The 19,746-nt window shown below is 49.4% G+C and overlaps 1 protein-coding gene across 1 annotated transcript in view; it reads left to right on the top strand.

The window, feature by feature from the left end:
• LOC139276868 (uncharacterized) overlaps positions 1–19,008 on the top strand; it is a 48,286-nt gene extending 29,278 nt beyond the window's left edge. Inside the window, exons 6-8 of the mRNA XM_070894865.1 lie at positions 10,592–10,673; positions 14,463–14,561; positions 18,657–19,008. Coding sequence (XP_070750966.1) covers positions 10,592–10,673; positions 14,463–14,561; positions 18,657–18,812 — 337 coding nt within the window. The 3' untranslated portion in view covers positions 18,813–19,008. The remainder of the gene's footprint in view (positions 1–10,591; positions 10,674–14,462; positions 14,562–18,656) is intronic.
• The last annotated feature ends 738 nt before the right edge of the window (positions 19,009–19,746 follow it).

Raw genomic sequence — 19,746 nt, 5'->3', positions numbered from 1 at the left:
CTGCGGGGCGGGTCACTGGGACAGTGCGGGACCGGCCACTGACAATGCTGTCATTGGGGCCATGCAGGGGGTCCCTGGGGCAGTGTGGCACTGGACATAGCGGGGCCGGTCACTGGGGCAGTGCGGAGATGATCACTGGGGCAGTGCGGGGCCGGTCACTGGGGCAGTGCGGCGCTGGACATTGGTCACTGGGGCAGTGCAGGGGGTCACTGGGTCAGTGCGCGGCTGGATGCTGGGGTAGTGCAGGGCCGGACATTGGGGGCTGGACATTGATGCAGTGCAGTCACTGGGGCAGTGTGGGGCCGGGTCACTGGGGCAGTGCGGGGCCGGACCGTGCAAGGCCGGTCACTGGGGCAGTGCGGGGCCGGGTCACTGGGGCAGTGCAGGGGGTCACTGGGTCAGTGCGCGGCTGGACGTTGGGGTAGTGCAGGGCCGGACAGTGCGGGACCGGTCACTGACAGTGCTGTCATTGGGGCAGTGCGGGGCCGCTCCCTGGGACAATGCGGGGCCGCTCCCTGAGGCAGTGCGGGGCCGGTCACTGGGGCAGTGCAGGGCGGGTCACTGGGGCAGTGCGGGGCCGGTCAGTGCAGTCGCTGGGGCAGTGCGAGGTCGGTCAGTGGGATAGTGCGGGGCCGGTCACTAGGGCAGTGCGGGGGTCACTGGGACAATGCGGGGACGGGCCATGCGGGGGGGGGTCACTGGGGCAGTGCGGGGCCGGACTGTGTGGGGGGGGTCACTGGGGACAGTGCGTGGCCAGTCACTGGGGCAGTGCGGTCATTGGGACACTGTGGGGCGGGTCACTGGGACAGCGTGGGACTGGCCACTGACAGTGCTGTCATTGGGGCCGTGCAGGGGGTCCCTGGGGCAGTGCGGGGCCGGACTGTGTGGGGGGGGTCACTGGGGACAGTGCGTGGCCAGTCACTGGGGCAGTGCGGTCATTGGGACACTGTGGGGCGGGTCACTGGGACAGCGTGGGACTGGCCACTGACAGTGCTGTCATTGGGGCCGTGCAGGGGGTCCCTGGGGCAGTGCGGTCCGTGGGGCAGTGCGGCGCCGGACATAGCGGGGCCGGTCACTGGGGTATTGCGGTCACTGGGGCAGTGCAGGGGGTCACTGGGTCAGTGCGCGGCTGGACACTGGGGCAGCGCGGGGCCGGACATTGATGCAGTGCAGTCACTTGGGGAGTGCAGGGGGGTCACTGGGGCAGTGCGCGGCTGGACACTGGTGCAGCGCGGGGCTGGACATTGATGCAGTGCAGTCACTGGGGGAATGCAGGGAGGGTCACTGGGGCAGTGCGAGGCCGGTCAGTGCGGGGCCGATCACTGGGGCAATGTGGGGCCGGTCACTAGTGCAATGCGGGGGTCACTGGGACAGTGCGGAGACGGGCCATGCGGGGGGGGTCACTTGGGCAGTGCGGGGCCGATCACTGAGACACTGTGGGGCGGGTCACTGGGGCAGTGCGGTTTGGTCACTGGAGCAGTGCGGGGTGGGGTCACTGGGGCAGTGCGGTCACTGGTGCAGTGCGGGGCCGGGTCACTGGGGCAGTGTGGTCACTGGGACAGTGCGGGACCGGTCACTGATAGTGCTATCATTGGGGCCGTGCAGGGGGTCACTGGGGCAGTGCGGTCACTGGGGTGGTGCGGGGCCGGTCACTCGGGCAGTGCGGTCACTGGGGCGGTGCGGGGCTGGTCACAGACAGTGCAGAGCGGGTCACTGGGACAGTGTGGGGCTGGGTCACTGGGACAGTGCGGTGCTGTGTTGTCACTGCTGCTGGCTCTGCCCATGTACCTGCACCGTGCACATTGGGCACCCCGCTCACTGCAATGGGTCTCATCCCAGCACTGCCCCTGGCATTGCCCCCAATGTTTACTCATGGTGACTGGGAGAATTGTGAGTGTGTGTGTGCTGCCTCCCCTCAGTGCAGAAAAGGACTGGATATTAAGACAGAAGGCAACTGTAATACTCCTGTCACTGGATTAGCCCACTATCACAGTGCTGTCATTGGGACATGAAAGGGAAATCACGTTTCCAAAATTTTCTGGAATTTTTTGAGGACGTAACGAGCAGGGTGGATAAAGGGGGATCCAGTGGATGTAATGTAGTTGGTTATTCAGAAGGCATTCGATAAGGTGCCACATAAAAGGTTACTGCTCAAGATAAGAGCTCATGGGATTGGGGGTAATATATTAGCGTGGATAGAGGATTGGCTAACTAACAGAAAACAGAGTCGGGATAAATGGATCATTTTCCGGTTGTCAAACTGTAACTAGTGGGGTGCCGCAGGGATTGGTGTTGGGGCCTCAACTATTTACAATCTATATTAATGACTTGGATGAAGGAACCGAGTGTAATGTAGCCAAGTTTGCTGATGATACAAAGATGGGTGGGAAAGCAAGTTGTGAGGGGAACACAAAGAATCTGCAAATGGATATAGACAGTCTAAGTGAGTGGGCAAACATTTGTCAGATGGAATATAATGTGGGAAAGTGTGAGGTTATCCACTTTGGCAGGAAAAATAAAAAAGCAAATTACTATTAAATGGGGAGAGATTACAAAATGCTGCATTACAGAGGGAACTGGGGATCCTTGTGCATGAAATACAAATAGTTAGTATGTACGTACAAGTAATCAGGAAGGCAAATAGAATGTTGGCCTTTATTGCAAGGGGGATAGAGTTTAAAAACAGAGAAGTTCTGCTACAACTGTACGGGTATTGGTGAGGCCACACCCCGTACAGTTTTGGTCTTCGTATTTAAGGAAGGATATACTTGCATTGGAGGCTGTTCAGAGAAGGTTCACGAGGTTGATTCCTGAGATGAAATGGGTTGACTTATGAAAAAAGGTTGAGCAGGTTGGGCCTGTACTCATTGGAGTTTAGAAGAATGAGAGGTGATCTTATTGAAATGTGTAAGATACTGAGGGGGGTTGACAAGGTGGATGCAGAGAGGATGTTTCCCCTCGTGGGGGAATCTAGAACTAGGAGGTATAGTTTCAGAATAAGGGGCTGGCCATTTAGAACTGAGATGAGGAGGAATTTTTTCTCTGAGGGTTGGAAATCTATGGAATCCTTTGTCCCAGAGAGCTGTGGAGGCTGGGTTTTTGAATATATTTAAGGTGGAGATAGACAGATTTCTGAACGATAAGGGAATAAAGGGTTATGGGGAGCGGGCAGAGAAGTGGAGATGAGCCCAGGATCAGATCAGCCGTGATCTTATTGACTGGTGGAGCAAGCTCGAGGGGTTAATGGCCGACTCCTGCTCCTATTTCTTATGTTCTTATCTAATGCTGTCACTATCACAGTGCAGTCACTGGGACAGTCCATTATCACAGTGCGGTCACTGGGACAGTCCATTATCACAGTGCGCTCACTGGGACAGTCCATTATCACAGTGCTGTGTCTGGGACAGTCCATTATCTCAGTATGTCACTGGGACAGTCCATTATCACAGTGCACTCACTGGGACAATCCATTATCACAGTGCGCTCACTGGGACAATCCATTATCACAGTGCGCTCACTGGGACAGTCCATTATCACAGTGTGTCACTGGGACAGTCCATTATCACAGTGCTGTGTCTGGGACAGTCCATTATCACAGTATGTCACTGCGACAGTCCATTATCACAGTGCTGTGTCTGGGACAGTCCATTATCTCAGTGTGTCACTGGGACAGTCCATTATCTCAGTATGTCACTGGGACAGTCCATTATCACAGTGCGCTCACTGGGACAGTCCATTATCACAGTGCGCTCACTGGGACAGTCCATTATCACAGTGCTGTGTCTGGGACAGTCCATTATCACAGTGTCACTGGGACAGCCCATTAGCTCAGTGCGCTCACTGGGACAGTCCATTATCACAGTGTGTCACTGGGACAGTCCATTATCACAGTGCGCTCACTGGGACAGTCCATTATCACAGTGCTGTGTCTGGGACAGTCCATTATCACAGTGTGTCACTGGGACCGTCCATTATCTCAGTATGTCACTGGGACAGTCCATTATCACAGTGCTGTGTCTGGGACAGTCCCATTATCACAGTGCTTCACTGGGACAGTCCATTATCACAGTGCACTCACTGGGACAGTCCATTATCACAGTGCTGTGTCTGGGACAGTCCATTATCACAGTGCACTCACTGGGACAGTCCATTATCACAGTGCTGTGTCTGGGACCGTCCATTATCACAGTGCTGCCACTTGTGTGGTGCACTATGACGGTGTAGAACGGTATTGACAGTATTGAATTGGAGTGGCAGTGCATTGAGAGTGAACATGTAGAGTGGGAAATTATAAAGCAAGGTTGCAGTGACACTGTAGAGTGGGAGTGACAGGGTCCGGTGGGAATTGCAATGCACAGTGGGAGTGACAGTGCAGTAAGTGCGACCTTGCAGTGTGGGAATATACAGAGCAGGATGGGAATTAAAGTTTAGATTTGGAGTGAAAATTAAAATATGAACGACGTCACAAACATACAGACTTTAAGATGGCTGTTAACGCTAGGAACTTGTCAGGTGACCTGACTTCTTTATTATATATAGCATTAGTTGCATTACCACAGTAGTCCACTAGGTAGAACTATATTACACTTCTCCCTCCGTAATGAAGAAGTAATTATAACAAACAATTATCATACATAACTTGCATGGTTATACATAACAAAATATATAGGGCTAGATTTTCCAATTTTTTTGCATGCTTAACGCCCACTTACCATCCATTTTACCGCTGTACCTATAACGCCCATATATCACCCATTTAGCCACAAAATGGAAACTGACGGGCATTTTTTGGAAATGTATCGCCGAGCGTTACTTTCTGCATGTCCGTAATGCCAGGAAAAATAATACCGCCTGCCCACTTTTTTTGGGTGGAATCATCAGAATGGGCGAAATCAACGCCCATGATATCGCCTAGCGTTACTTTCCGCACCGAATTAATGCCAAGATTCAATAATACCGCCCGCCCATTTTTTTTTGTCGAAAACTAACGCTCAGGGGATCGCCCACCATCACTTTCACCACCTCGCACACATATCGCCCACAATATTGCTGCCCAGAGAAAGTGGAACTGTTCTGAACTAAAGCCAGCGGTGTGGCTGCCATTTTTAAAATCGCAGGTCGCTTCATTTAAAAGGCTGCTTCAACTTCGGGGGAGTTTGCATTGACTCTGGAGTTTTTCTCAAGGTGGTGATCAATTAAATATGTGAGCTCATCAGGCCATATATGCAGCCTGCCATCAGGACATAAGTGTCAGTCAAGGTCAAGGTCACCGTGGCACAGTCTTTCTATGCATCCAGTTCCTTTTGGGCCTCCACGGTCGAGATTTGCCCTCTCACCATGCAACTCATCGCTGCATTAGTCAGGTCACGGACAGCCCTCTACGCGAGAAGGATGAACTTTATCAGCTTCCCCATGACCATGTAGGCTCAGACTGACAGGGCTGGAGCATTCTACTGCATTGCTAAGTTCCCTAGGGTGCAGGGAGCTATACAGTGCACTCACATCGTCATGTGGCCACCTTCTCAGGATCGGGAGCGTTTTCGTAACAGAAAATGATTTCACTCCCGGAAGGTCCAATTAGTTGTTGACCACAATCAGATCATCATGGCAGTGAATGCCAAATGTCTGGGCACCTTCAATGAGGCTCACATCCTGCATGAGAGCGCTGTCTCTGACATCTTTAAGAGTCAGCCACGAGGATAATGCTGGATGCTTGGTGATAACCGATATGGCCTAGCCACCTGGCTGATGACCCCTCTGCGTGACACCCACACCGAGGCCGAGAAGCAATACAACCAGAGCCACAGAGACACATGCAATGTTGTCCAGAAAACAATAACTGCTTAAGCAGCGCTTCAGATGTCTGGACCACTCGGGAGGGGAGCTACAATACAACCCTGCTCCATGCTGCATAATCTGGCTATCGAGGGGCCAAGAATTGCCAGAAGGGACTGATGCTCCACCTCAGGAGAGAGAGGAAGAGGAGGATGAGCGCCTGGATGTTGACCTCGGGCCACACAATCAGGCTAGCTATGCAACCATGTCCACCACCCCCTTCAGACTGCAGGAAAGGGTCTGTGGTGGCTACATAGCTGCAAGACTCTTGCGAGAGGAGCTGATACCTGAACGATTTGCCTGAAAGAACGTTGCTGTGAGTGACAACACTGACACATTGCTGTGTGTGTGCAGTTCAGACATCAATGGTGGTCATTACCTTGGTGCCAGTTAAAGTTTACGTTGATTGAAGTTAAGTTTTATTTAACCCTTTCATGGTAAGGAATCACCTGTGTGTAACGGTCCAGCTATCTAAGACAATTAGCAACAAGGGTTATGTTCAATAAAAAAATGTTATACCAACAGTGGTCTGAAATCATAAGTATCACAGGCAAAAACACCCCACTACCACCCACACCCCATTTTTTCCATCATTGACATCAATCAAATGTCCAGCAACACAGAATACAAAGGCAAAGAAGGAGCATGGTCCCCAGCCCCTGCATACACCCAGATGGAGATATAACACAACCATCACCTGCGGACATGCAGCTCACTTTCCTTCCCCCCCCCCCCCACCTCCTTCTTCCCACCTCTATCCCTTCCCCTCCTCGCTCCATGGCGCCTGGCCGAGGAGCTCCTCAGGTGGTGCCTCATTGGGGGGGGTTGAAGGCAGAGGCGGTGGTTGCATGGGAACGGCGGGGGAGAGGAGGTTGCCGAGTGGACAACATTCTCTGATGCAGAAGCAGGATCTTGGTTCTTTGCTCTCATCTATCGTTCACAGTGATGGTGCAGAACCTAGGGGTGGAGTGCCGCGCTCGGGGACCACTGGGAGGCCTGTGCCAGCAGTATTCCTGGCGTTCGCATCCAGGGCCTCCACCATCTGCGGAATGTACTCGGTCATATGCCCTCCAATACTTTGATGAGCTGGTCACCAATGTCTACAGTCCTCCTGGACAACTGTACCATCTCTCTGCTCTCATGTGGCGCTCGTGGACCAGACCTGCTGCATCCACGAGGTCTCTGCAGGGTCGGCGCCGTCCTGAGGACGTGGGGTGCCCTGAGGCGAGGTGCTTTGGGCCGGTACCTCCAGAGTGGAGGCGGGAATGACCGGAGGACTACGAGATGGCCTTGGGGTAGAATGGCTTCTGAAGCATAGCGATGCAGGTTCTTCAACGTCTGCGCTCTCATTCGTGGAGAACAGACCCAGCAGATTGACAGATGTAGTAGGATCATCCGCCGACTTCCCCATGCCCCCACCTTCTGGCCTCTGTGGCCTTGCCTGGGGCCACACTGTTGGCTGAGCTGCAAAACACAAATTAGGTTATTAGAGGAGAAGGGGGTGCTAGGGTCACAAGGTGAGTCCAGCGCTACACACAGCATATGCACGACAAAAGCACCACCGCTCTCAAAATCATCACAGACATCACATTTCATGACCATCAACACATTTGCATTGCAATGATTTTCATTAGGCCTGCATTATTTCTAGGACAATTTTAGAAATCATCTATCATATATGATTATTTGAATATGAGTAGGTGTGGCATCTATTGACTTTACATCACGCAATGGTGTAAGCTTTACTCGTGTGGCATCACTTCAGGGTCTGCAGATGCGTCCGTGGCTGTCCGGGTGTGCTTCCCCACGAGTGCGAGCACCCGCTCCTCCATCTCAGTGATGTCGCTGGGGACTGGTGGCCCCCCCCCCAACCATTCGCCTCTGCACAGACCTCATCATCGATAGCTTCTTATGTAAAAGGTGACCGGACGACATGGCATGAGATCATTGCGTAATAGCACTGCCAGGTACTGTCACAGAGACTGATACAACACATAACTGACAGATGTAAGCATGATTATTATGATAATTATAATTTTTTACCTAAAGATGTGCAGCGTGACCGCAGGCTTTGAGTAAAACATTCCCGGTAAAAGTGAAAGACCTCACATCTGCTGATAGTCACTCATGACTGATATAAATCAAATTATATAATACATAAATGCATGTAAATAATGTAATACTTACTCTTGCAAATCCCACAAGGTCGTTCCATCGTTTGCGGCATTGCTTGCCCTCATGCACCTCCTTGGTCGCTATCACAGTCCATATCTTCTGGTAGGCCTTTGGGGTGGGCTTCCCACACCCTCTCTGTGTCAAATCACCCCAGCGTAACTCGACCTCCTGCAGAGGGAGGCATTTGCCTCACCCGAGAACCTCCTGGCTCTTATGCGCTCTCCAATGTGCTCCTCGCCCACCTCTCTCCAGCGTCAGTCTCCACAGTGTGCTGTGATGCCTCCTCCTCTCCCTCCATTATAGGCCAAATTCGAGCAAATATGTGGCTGGTAACAGCTACTTTTTGTTTCCCTATTTGCTATAAAGCTCTAAAATCTCCCTCCTTCCTCCCAAAGCAGCCACACCACACCCACACACGCCTTCAGTTCCTCTCAGCTCCCTCTCTGTCTCCTCTTCTGCACATGCCATGATGACCCTTGACCTCCTGAATCGCGGGAATCGAGCGTTGCCATGCCGTTGCTAAGGACGGTGACACTTTACGGCAGAAGGTCTGTGCGATTTAACGCTACCGCCCATTTCATATCGCTCGCAGTAATGCCCAATTTCAAAAATGAAGACTAGGGGCTTTGACTATGGGCGAGAAGCCGGCGATCTGAAAACCCATTTTCCGTCCACGCCGGAAGTATCGCCCATTTTTGGGCGATCTGCACAAACGTGTAAAATGTAGCCCATAGACTTATTTTGCCATATTTACAAATCAAACTTAACCACTAGTTTTCTGTCTCGAACAAAACCTTCCAAACATGGTGTCGAACATTCGAGGCTGATCCTGAGGAAAGTTTTCCTGCAAAGGATGCCCTTGATTTACATTTTAACTCTCTACAACTTCAGACTGTCTGTTTGCCTGACTCGGACTCAGACTTAAAGTCTGACTTTCTCTTGGACTTTGTTTCTAGTGCATTTGATATAGGATTATGCGACTGGTACTCTACTTGTAATAAGACTATCTGATGAGTCAGCAATAATTGAATCATTCCAACTTTCAACTCCTTCCACATCTGTAGGTAAACTAAATTACAGAAAGTGTAGTGTGTGAGTGACTATGCAAGGTTGGAATATACAGAACAGCTAGAAATTATAGTAAAGATTTGGAGTAAATGAACATGGTGGTAGAGGGTGTGACTGTAGAGTGGGAGTGACTGCATATGTTTTTAATGTATTCATTCATGGATGTGGGCTTGTTGCTTACCCCAGATTGCCCTTGAGAAGGTGGTGGTGAACTATGATACATAAGTCAGGATGGTGTATGACTTGGAGGGGAATTTGCAGGTGATGGTGTTCCCATGCGTCTGCTGCCCTTGTCCTTCCAGTGGTTGAGGTCATGGGTTTGGGAGGTGCTGCCGAAGAAGCCTTGGCGAGTTGCTGCAGTGCATCTGTCGATGGTACACACTGCAGCCACGGTGCGCCGGTGGAGGGAGTGAATGTTGAAGGTGGTACATGGGGTGCCAATCAAGCGGCTGCTTTGTCCTGGATGGTGTCGAGCTTCTTGAGTGTTGTTGGAGCTGCACTCATCCAAGCAAGTGGAGAGTATTCCATCACACTCCTGACTTGTGGCTTGTAGATGATGGAACAGCTTTGGGAGTCAGGAGGTGAGCCACTTGCCACAGAATACTCAGCCTCTGACCCGCTCTTGTTGCCACAGTATTTATGTGGCTGATCCAGTTAAGTTTCTGGTCAATGGTGACCTCCAGGATGTTGATAGTGAGGGATTCGGCGATGGTAATGCTGTTGAATGTTAAGGGGAGGTGGTTAGACTCTCCCTTGTTGGAGTTGGTCATTATCTGGTACTTGTATGGCATGAATGTTACTTGCCACTTATCAGCCAAAGCCTGAATGTCATCCAGGTCTTGCTGCATGCGGGCATGGACTGCTCTATTATCTGAGGAGTTGAGAATGGCACTGAACACTGTGCAGTCATCAGCGAACATCCCCTCTTCTGACCTTCTGATGGAGGGAAGATCATTGATGAAGCAGCTGAAGGTGGTTGGGCCTAGGACACTGCCCTGAGGAACTTCTGCAGCGATGTCCTGGGGCTGAGATTGACCTCCAAACACCACAGCCATCTTCCTTTGTGCTAGGTATGACTCCAGCCAGTGGAGATTTTCCCCCCTGATTCCCATTGACTTCAGTTTTACTAGGGCTCCTTGATGCCACACTCGGTCAAATGCTGCCTTGATGTCAAGAGCAGTCACGCTCACCTCAGGAATTAAGCTCTTTTGTCCATATTTGGAACAAGGTTGTCATGAGGTCTGGAACCGAGAGGTCGTGGCGGAACCCAAATTGACCCGAATGGGAGTGACTGTGGGGGTTGGGTGGGGCGGGCTGGAGGGAGTGACTGCTTACATTGGGAGTGACCGTGCAGAGTGACAGTGTAAAGCGGGGCAGAGTGAGAATATACAGTACAGATTTGGAGTGACTGTGCAGAATGGGTGTTACATGGGAAAGTTTAAAAACAGTGATAGTTGCATGTTCTACATATTTTACAATGAATTGATTGAAAATCTCACCCATTTTCTTTCAGGATCAAAGAAGTCATATTGGAGGCAGATGCAGCAAAGAAATGGGCAAACAGATGGGGATTTCTGGTAACTCAGCGCGATGAGGTAAATCCACTCCTCATCTCCAGAATCCGAGATGAGCGGGACTCGAAGGGGATTCAGAGAAGGGGAGGAAGGAGGGGAGAATAGAGTCATGCCGCAGGGCTCTGCTTCACTTCCCACAACATGTAAATGGCGTGCTGTTTAGAACATTCGATAGAGCCGGGCGCTGCCCAGCTGTCGCGGGCCCACCTCGCCATTTCTACTTGACCGTGCCCTGCACACGCTCAGTGTGAGGCCATTTGCCACCCACACTGGTGTAGTGTTTAATTGCTTAGCAGCTGTTTGCTGCTTTTCTAATTATAGCAATTCAACTATTCTCAGGGTTTATATTTAATTCAAACTATGAGACTCTCGTTCAGATTATAACAAATGCTTTTAATACAGGTATATTGAGTAAAAACAACAGATTTATTAAGTAAATTACGTTCTGTTACAAAAAGTAATACTTAACAAATGATAGTCACAGCCTATTCCCGATAGAGCCCGCTCGAGAGACCGTGGTGCTGACCTCTTATCTCATGTTGTCTTGATTCGCACTGCCTTCCTGGTAGAAGAGCTGTTACTTTATACCCTTTTCTTCCCATTCAAAATGAAAATCTGCAGCTTCACTGTTTTCTGAATTGTCCAAATATTATACCTCAATGTTTTCTAACAAAAATACCTGATCTCGGAGAGCTGTATTGCCTGTTGATCAATATTTATTAATTGTTAAATGTATATTTTTTGGACCTTGATATCTATAAATCTTGTCAAAGCAGCCTCACAATAGATCATATCTACTGTTTTTGACCTTCTATGTTATCTCTATCTTTCCTCCCTCTCTGTGGCAAGAATCACTTCTCTGAGAACAATTATACAAACCATGACACACAGAATTATACTGAGCTTGGCATTACAAAATTATGATAAGAAATGGTACATGCTGCATACCTTTATCTTACTGATTAATAATTTTGGCCGTGATCACTTTGGCTCTAAATGAAGCTGTATCAGCAGTTAGAAAAATGGTTAACATAATAATGGTTCAGTTTACCATGATGCTTTGCTTCTCAGCCTTTGGCCATTTTAAAACCCATTTTATGTTATTCAGCCATTTTCTTTCATTTATAAGTGAGTTTTACATACAATCAATGCATATAAAGGAAGTTACAAACATACAGGTTATTTATTAATTAAAGACGTTTAAAATAAGCTTCTTAATTCTAACTTCTAACACCTGTCAATGGGCGATATATTACACTGAGGTGGAGATTGGCACCGCCGCTTGGCTGGGGCTTCAGAAAGCTCAAAGTTTGGTTCTTGGGGAAAGCTGGCAGGCACGAGGCCCAGCAAGGGCTTGGCTGCTCTCTGATCTTACCCAGTACGACCCACAGGTCTGAGGAAGGAGCAGTACCAAGAACAAGCGATGTGCCTGTCATAGTGGATCCATCAGCCACATCTTCTCCCCAGTGGAAAAATCCAAGGAATTGGATAACCATTTGTTGGCTGCAATTGGAGCCCTGCTACTTCCCCTTCCCCATTCCAACCTTGCTTGGACCCAATCTTCACATTCAGCCTTTGCTCGATAAATGGAATTGTTCTACCTCCATTTGTTTTGTATTCAGCCACAAGGAAGGATAATCTATGTTAGATTAGCTTTCTGTAGTTGTTGCCTGGGTCTATTGTGCATGAGAATATGGTTTAATAATAGAATGTAGGAGACTTGCCAAAGCGACTGACTGATTTGGCAGCTAAGCCATACAAAGCTTCCCCTCCAAGTCACACACCTTCCCATATCGGCCGTTTCTTCATCGTCGCTGGGATCAAAATCCTGGAACTCCCTTCCTAACAGCACTGTGGGAGTACTTTCACCGCACGGACCTTAGCAGTTCAAGGCGGCGGCTCACCACCACCTTCTCGAGGGCAATTAGGAATGGGCAATAAATGCTGGTCTTGCCAGCGACACCCACAGCCCTAGAATGAATTTATAAAAACCATTTTAACTTACTACCTAGACTCACACTTGAAGGATGGAGCTGTACCCCAGCGAGAGTCAGCGTCATTAAGAGAGGAGGGAAGCAAACTGGGGGGAGGGTGTGGAGGGGAAAGGTGATTGAAGTGTCTTAGAATGATACTGTGGGGTAATTTTCTGGCTATACACTGGCAGGGGATGGGGAATCCTTGCCCACCATCAGTGTCCTCACGATTTCCCCGTGCAGGCTGCTGGTGGGCAAGATATCCTGCTTGCCAGGAAGTACTCGCATGACATTACCTCTGCAGAATTGTTTGTTAGACTTTCTTTAAGGGAGAATGCCCTATAAATAGCAGGAGGCCTCTTGAGTGAGGAAGCATTCGCTTTAAAGCCAGTTTCCAAGGGTGCGGGTCAAGGTCGAACTAGACATTGAAGGAGTTCTGTGTTTATTAAAAACTAATAGCTCATGGCATGAATCCTAATGTATGTTAAGTGCAGAGAAGAATCAGGTCCCCAGTGTCCAGACTCTTGCGTCTGGACTGGAGATGTCACAGAGCTGATGTAAGAGGAGATACACAAGAATTTTAAGAATATAAAATAAATTAACTCAGAATATTACTTTAAATTAAAGTGCAGGAGTGGAACAAGGTTCAAACTAGCGAGGGGCCATTTTAGGATCGATTTGAGGAAATTCTTCGACACCCAGTTCTGATCTGGACACATGTCAAGTTCTGGTTGATTGTTTCTGCTGCCGAATGGAGCAATGTAGGCTAAAACCCTGGCATCATTTAAAAAACAATTGGATGGTCCAATCGGGGTGTCTGGGCAGGGGAGTTAGAATGGGCCATTAACATGCGATCTTGTGAAATCACTACATAAAGTGATGTCGCAATGACTTCGTCACACAAAGGGCCATGGGGCCATGGAGATCTTCATCTCTCCACTTCATCAAGCTGTTGAGGTCGGGGGTCAAATGAAAATTTCACAACTGAAATGGATATATTTTTGCTCGGCGAGGTGTTAAGAGTAATGGCACTAAGATGGGTAGATGGAGTTAAGATACAAATCAGTCTAATTATATGGCGGAACTGATTTGAAGGGCTGAATGGCCTCCTCCTGTTCCTAACACTTGCTTGTACCTGCACGTGGTTACCTACCATAGACCCCAGCTCTGATTGGTCCGTGCTGAGATTCCGGCTCCGATTGGTCCGTGCTGAGATCCCGGCTCTGATTGGTCCGTGCTGAGATCCCGGCTCTGATTGGTCCGTGCTGAGATCCCGGCTCTGATTGGTCTGTGCTGAGATCCCAGCTCTGATTGGTCCATGCTGAGATCCCGGCTCTGATTGGTCCATGCTGAGATCCCGGCTCTGACTGGTCCGTGCTGAGGTCCCGACTCCGATTGCTCTGTGCTGAGATCCCGGCTCCGATTGGTCCGTGCTGAGATCCCGGCTCTGGCAGCAGCTCGGATGCGATACTTGGTTTCAGCTCCCGCTGCACTCGGGACAGGAAACTCAGCCGGGTTTCTCCGCTTTCACTGTGCGTCCATTAACGCCCTGCTGGAAAGGGCGCGTGTGTGTGCGCGGACACTAGGATTGGACTGTTTGGTGATGGCCTCCAACTGTACAGTCTGCCAACATGCTCTCCAGGCTCAGACATGAAGAAAGGCCCACTTAAGTGAGGGTGGCCATGGAACTGAACCCCAACAAAGAGCAAGAGGGGAGGGCTGAAAACTGGTGTAACTAGCCTTGTGCGTCTGACTTAGCCCTGAGGGCACTAATGGTGTCACTGGTTAAATCCAGCAAGTCTCTAGTTGCAATGGACGCTATTTATTTTCCTTTCAGATTGAGGCTGAGCAGAAGAAATTGAGAGACAAATGCAGGCTGCTTACTCCTGATCACCTGAAGGTGCGGCCAGCCTCTCCTATCAGCAAGTACATCCAGGTTTGACTGCCTTTCATTCTCTCAATGAGTTCTGGTTATGGTAGATCCTAAATCAGGTGGAATGGCCTATGCTTCTGCGCAGTGTCTCCTTATGTCCCTCGGATTATGACTTCCTCGTCCGCACCTCCTGCAAGAGGCTGTTCCTCCAGGGTCGCTGGGTCAAAATCCTGGCACTCCCATGAAACACCTTCACCACACGGACTACTGCGGGTCAAGGTGGCGGCTCACCACCTTCTCCGGGGCAACCAGGGATGGGCAATGCCCACATCCCATGAAGGATTTTTATTTTTGGAAGGTTCTGATTTGGAACCCCTTTGATTCTTCCTGCTGTAAAACTGTTCCAGACCATTCTACCGTGGTATGACGCCAGGGCCCAGAACGCAGCCCACCCACGCAGTGCCACCTGTGCCCAAATGAGCCGATCTCACCAGATAATATGCGGCCGTCTCCTTTGCATCATTTTGCGGCGCCCTGGTTATGACACAGCGAGTATGACACTGCCAGGTGCCAGCAGCCAGTAAAGGGCTGCTGACTACCATTGTGCCCTGGGCAGTTTTCCAGAGTGGGAAGCACCAGGGGCATCAGGGCGGGGGGGGTGGTGAAAGAGGCACGGGGGATCAGGCCTGGGGTTATGGGTGCTAGCAGGCCAGTGGCGGCACTGGACAGTGAGGGGCAGCTTTTAACAAAATCAATATCACAATGAGAGGTGATCTATTGAAAGATAAGATTCTGAGGGGGGTTGACAGGGTCGATGCAGAGAGGCTATTTCCCCTCGTGGGGGAATCCAGAACTAGTGGGCATAGATTCAGAATAAGGGATCGCCCATTTAAAACAGAAATGAGGAGGAATTTCTTCTCTGAGGGTTGTAAATCTTTGGAATTCTCTGCCCCAGAGAGCTGTGGAGGCTGGGTCATTGAATATATTTAAGATCGAGATAGACAGACTTTTGAGCGATAAGGGAGCCAAGGGTTATGGGGAGCGGGCAGGGAAGTGGAGCTGAGCACATGATCAGATCAGACATGATCTCTTTGAATGGTAGAGCAGGCTCGAGGGGCTAAATGGCCTACTCCTGTTCCTATTGCTTATGTTCTTATGTTGTAGGCCTCAGGTGTCCATGCCCAATTCTACCGGGAAGAGGGTGCCTGATGCTGGCAGCACCTCAGGCATTGATTGCCAAATTCAGCTGACTGATGAGGTGAAAATCTTTGCCTAGTGCCCCTAGTGGGCCCACAGTGCCAAACTCTCCCTAATTCAGCAGCAATTGCCACAAAATTAAGGGGGCGAATTTAATGGTTACGCCATTCTCCCCCGCCCAGTGTTTCCTCGGCTCTTCTACTGAAGTTATGGAGGACGGACAGAGCATCCTCCTACCCTCCCCACTCCACCCTGCCGAACGTCAACCCCCATGATGGCTCATTCAGAAAGCTGACGGGGCAGCTGGTGTGGGAAACAGGAAAATGTCACACTCGGGGCAATAGGTGGCACCCTTCGGAGGCTGGGATTGGGCCTGGAGTGGCAGCAGCGCATCCTTCGCCCACTACGTGGTCGCAAGATCACATGGCCAGCTTTGTCTGGGCACAGACCAAATACAGTGAACACCCAAAGATCCCTCACCCGTCAGCCCACAAGGAGAAACAGCATCTTCCTCTCACTAGAAACAAAGAATGGCTGGTCACAAGGCACCAGGAAACCATGGGGGGGAGCGCAGAGGGCCAAAAATGACTGCACATTTGTATCAATGGTGTGTGGTTACCTTTTGAAGAATTTGAATTTGGCATTCCCCTCCCACACTTTCCCCAATGACACGGAACCCATCCAAATCTCTACCACCTGCACCTATCTTGTACTGAACACCAAGTACTCAGCATGTCTCCCCTTACCAACTGGCACTGCCTTCGTATTCCCCCAGTGTGACAAATGCAAACTCCTTCTCATCATCATTCCTACATGGCCTCGTACCTGTAATACCTCTTCTAGAAACATAGAAACATAGAAAATAGGTGCAGGAGTAGGCCATTCGGCACTTCTAACCTGCACCGCCATTCAATGAGTTCATGGCTGAACATGCAACTTCAGTACCCCATTCCTGCTTTCTCGCCATACCCCTTGAACCCCCTAGTAATAAGGACTTCATCTAACTCCTTTTTGAATATATTTAGTGAATTGGCCTCAACAACGTTCTGTGGTAGAGAATTCCACAGGTTTACCACTCTCTGGGTGAAGAAGTTCCTCCTCATCTCGGTCCTAAATGGCTTACCCCTTATCCTTAGACTGTGTCCCCTGGTTCTGGACTTCCCCAACATTGGGAACATTCTTCCTGCATCTAACCTGTCTAAACCCCGTCAGAATTTTAAACGTTTCTATGAGGTCCCCTCTCATTCTTCTGAACTCCAGTGAATACAAGCCCAGTTGATCCAATCTTTCTTGATAGGTCAGTCCCGCCATCCCGGGAATCAGTCTGGTGAACCTTCGCTGCACTCCCTCAATAGCAAGAATGTCCTTCCTCAGGTTAGGAGACCAAAACTGTACACAATACTCCAGGTGTGGCCTCACCAAGGCCCTGGACAACTGTAGCAACACCTCGCTGCCCCTGTACTCAAATCCCCTTGCTATGAAGGCCAACATGCCATTTGCTTTCTTAACCGCCTGCTGCACCTGCATGCCAACCTTCAATGACTGATGTACCATGTCACCCAGGTCTCTTTGCACCTCCCCTTTTCCTAATCTGTCACCATTCAGATAATAGTCTGTCTCTCTGTTTTTACCACCAAAGTGGATAACCTCACATTTATCCACGTTATACTTCATCTGCCATGCCTTTGCCCACTCACCTAGCCTATCCAAGTCGCTCTGCAGCCTCATAGCATCCTCCTCGCAGCTCACACTGCCACCCAACTTAGTGTCATCCGCAAATTTGGAGATACTACATTTAATCCCCTCGTGTAAATCATTAATGTACAGTGTAAACAGCTGGGACCCCAGCACAGAACCTTGCGGTACTCCACTAGTCACTGCCTGCCATTCTGAAAAGTCCCCATTTACTCCTACTGTTTCTACTGTATGTATGTATCATTTATCTATCTATCTCTATTCATCTATTTCTACCTGTCTATGACTATATTTACTTGTCTGTTGTTATCTCTATTTATTTATCTCTCCATTTACCTATCTGTCTATCTCTATCTATCTACCGATCCATCTCTCTATCTCTCAAGGTATCTATGTATCTCTATATCTCTACCTATCTCTCATCATAGAAATATAGAAACATAGATAATAGGTGCAGGAATAGGCCATACGGCCCTTCGAGCCTGCACCACCATTCAATAAGATCATGACTGATCATTCACCTCAGTGCCACTCTTCTGCTTTCTCTCCGTACCCCTTGATCCCTTTAGCCATAGGGCCATATCTAACTCCCTTTTGAATATATCGAATGAACTGGCATCAGCAACTCTCTGCAGTAGGGAATTCCACAGGTTAACAACTCTGAGTGAAAAAGTTTCTCCTCATCTCGGTCCTAAATGGCTTACCCCTTATCCTGAGACTGTGACCCCTGGTTCTGGACTTTCCCCAATTTATCCATCCTTCATCATAGGCAGTCCCTCGGAATCGAGGAAGACTTACTTCCACTCTAACAGTGAGTCCTTAGGTGGCTGAACAGTCCAATATGAGAAGCACAGTCCCTGTTACAGGTGGGACAGAGAGTCTTTGAGGGAAAGGGTGGGTGGGACTGGTTTGCCGCACGCTCCTTCCGCTGCCTGCGCTTGGTTTCTGAATGCTCTCGGCGATGAGACTCTTATCTGTAAATGCATCTCTTGATCGCCTAATACAACTGCAAAATACTGGGGGGGGGGGGAAAACACACAAAATGCTGAAAATACTCAGTCGGTCAGACAGCAATTGCGGAGGGAAAGGTCTTGAAAGGTCATCGACCCGAAACATCAACTCTGTTTCTCTCTCCACAGATGCTGCCTGACCCGCTGAATAATTCCAGCATTTTCTGTTTCTATCTCTTGATTTCTATTTATCCATCCGTCAATTTTTGTCACATGGCACCAGACTTATTTCGGGTTTCTCGGTGTCATTCTCCAGGTGGGCCCATCTCCTGCCATCCCGCAGACCACCCAAGGGTTAATTGGCTGGAGAGCCGCAGTGCCGGAATTGAAACTGGAGCGATATGGCGGACCCAAACGAGGGAAATGGAGCTTTATCAGGCAGATGAAATGGCCAGAAGATTGTGTTGACTAACTTTTGCCATCAGTGCAATGATGCTCGGGCTGGTGGCTTGAGCAGCATCTCAGTGACCACTCCAATAGATCTCTTGGTTGTCTTTAAGCTTTTAAGAAGGTTATCATGACGGAACTACATTCCTTTCCACAAGACTTAACAGGCATTTGGAAATGCATAATAGAAAAGCATTTGTGCATTAAATATTATTTCTTGATCTTTTTTGCTCCTTCCTTAATTACACCTCTATTCCAGACACTCGCCTCTTTCAGCCATCTCAATGTGGCCTAAACTAAGGAAATGACTTTCAGTTCCAAGTTAAAACTTTTGATAAGGTCCCACATGGTAGACTGGTCATGAAGGTTAAAGCCCATGGGATCCAGGGCAAAGTGGCAAGTTGGATCCAAAATTGGCTCGGAGGTAGGAAGCAAAGGGTAATATTAGGTTGATGGATGTTTTTGTGACTGGAAGGTTGTTTCCAGTGGGGTTCCGCAGGGTTCAGTGCTGGGTCCCTTGCTTTTTGTGGTATACATCAATGATCTAGATTTGAATACAAGGAGTATGATTAATAAGTTTGCAGATGACACAAAAATGGCTGTGTGGTTGATAATGAAGAGAAAAGTCATGGACTGCAGGAGGTTATCAATCTACTGGTCAGGTGGGTGGAATAGTGGCAAATGGAATTTAATTCAGAGAAGTGTGAGGTATTGCATTTGGGGAGGGCTAATAAGGAAAGGGTTTACACTTTAAGCGGTAGGCCACTTAAAAGTGTAGATGAACAAAGGAACCTTGGAGTGCTTGTCCACAGATCACTAAAAGTAGCAGGCCAGATGGTTATAAGAACATAAGAAATAGGAGCAGGAGTCGGCCATTTGGTCCCTCAAGCCTGCTCCGCCATTCAATAAGATCATGGCTGATCTGATCATCGACTCGGCTCCACTTCCCTTCCCATAAC

This window comes from Pristiophorus japonicus, chromosome 12 (genome assembly GCF_044704955.1).
Source record: "Pristiophorus japonicus isolate sPriJap1 chromosome 12, sPriJap1.hap1, whole genome shotgun sequence".
In the NCBI taxonomy this organism is placed as follows: domain Eukaryota; kingdom Metazoa; phylum Chordata; class Chondrichthyes; family Pristiophoridae; genus Pristiophorus; species Pristiophorus japonicus.
Note: the sequence above shows the minus strand (reverse complement) of the source record. Positions and strands in the feature narration are given on the sequence as shown.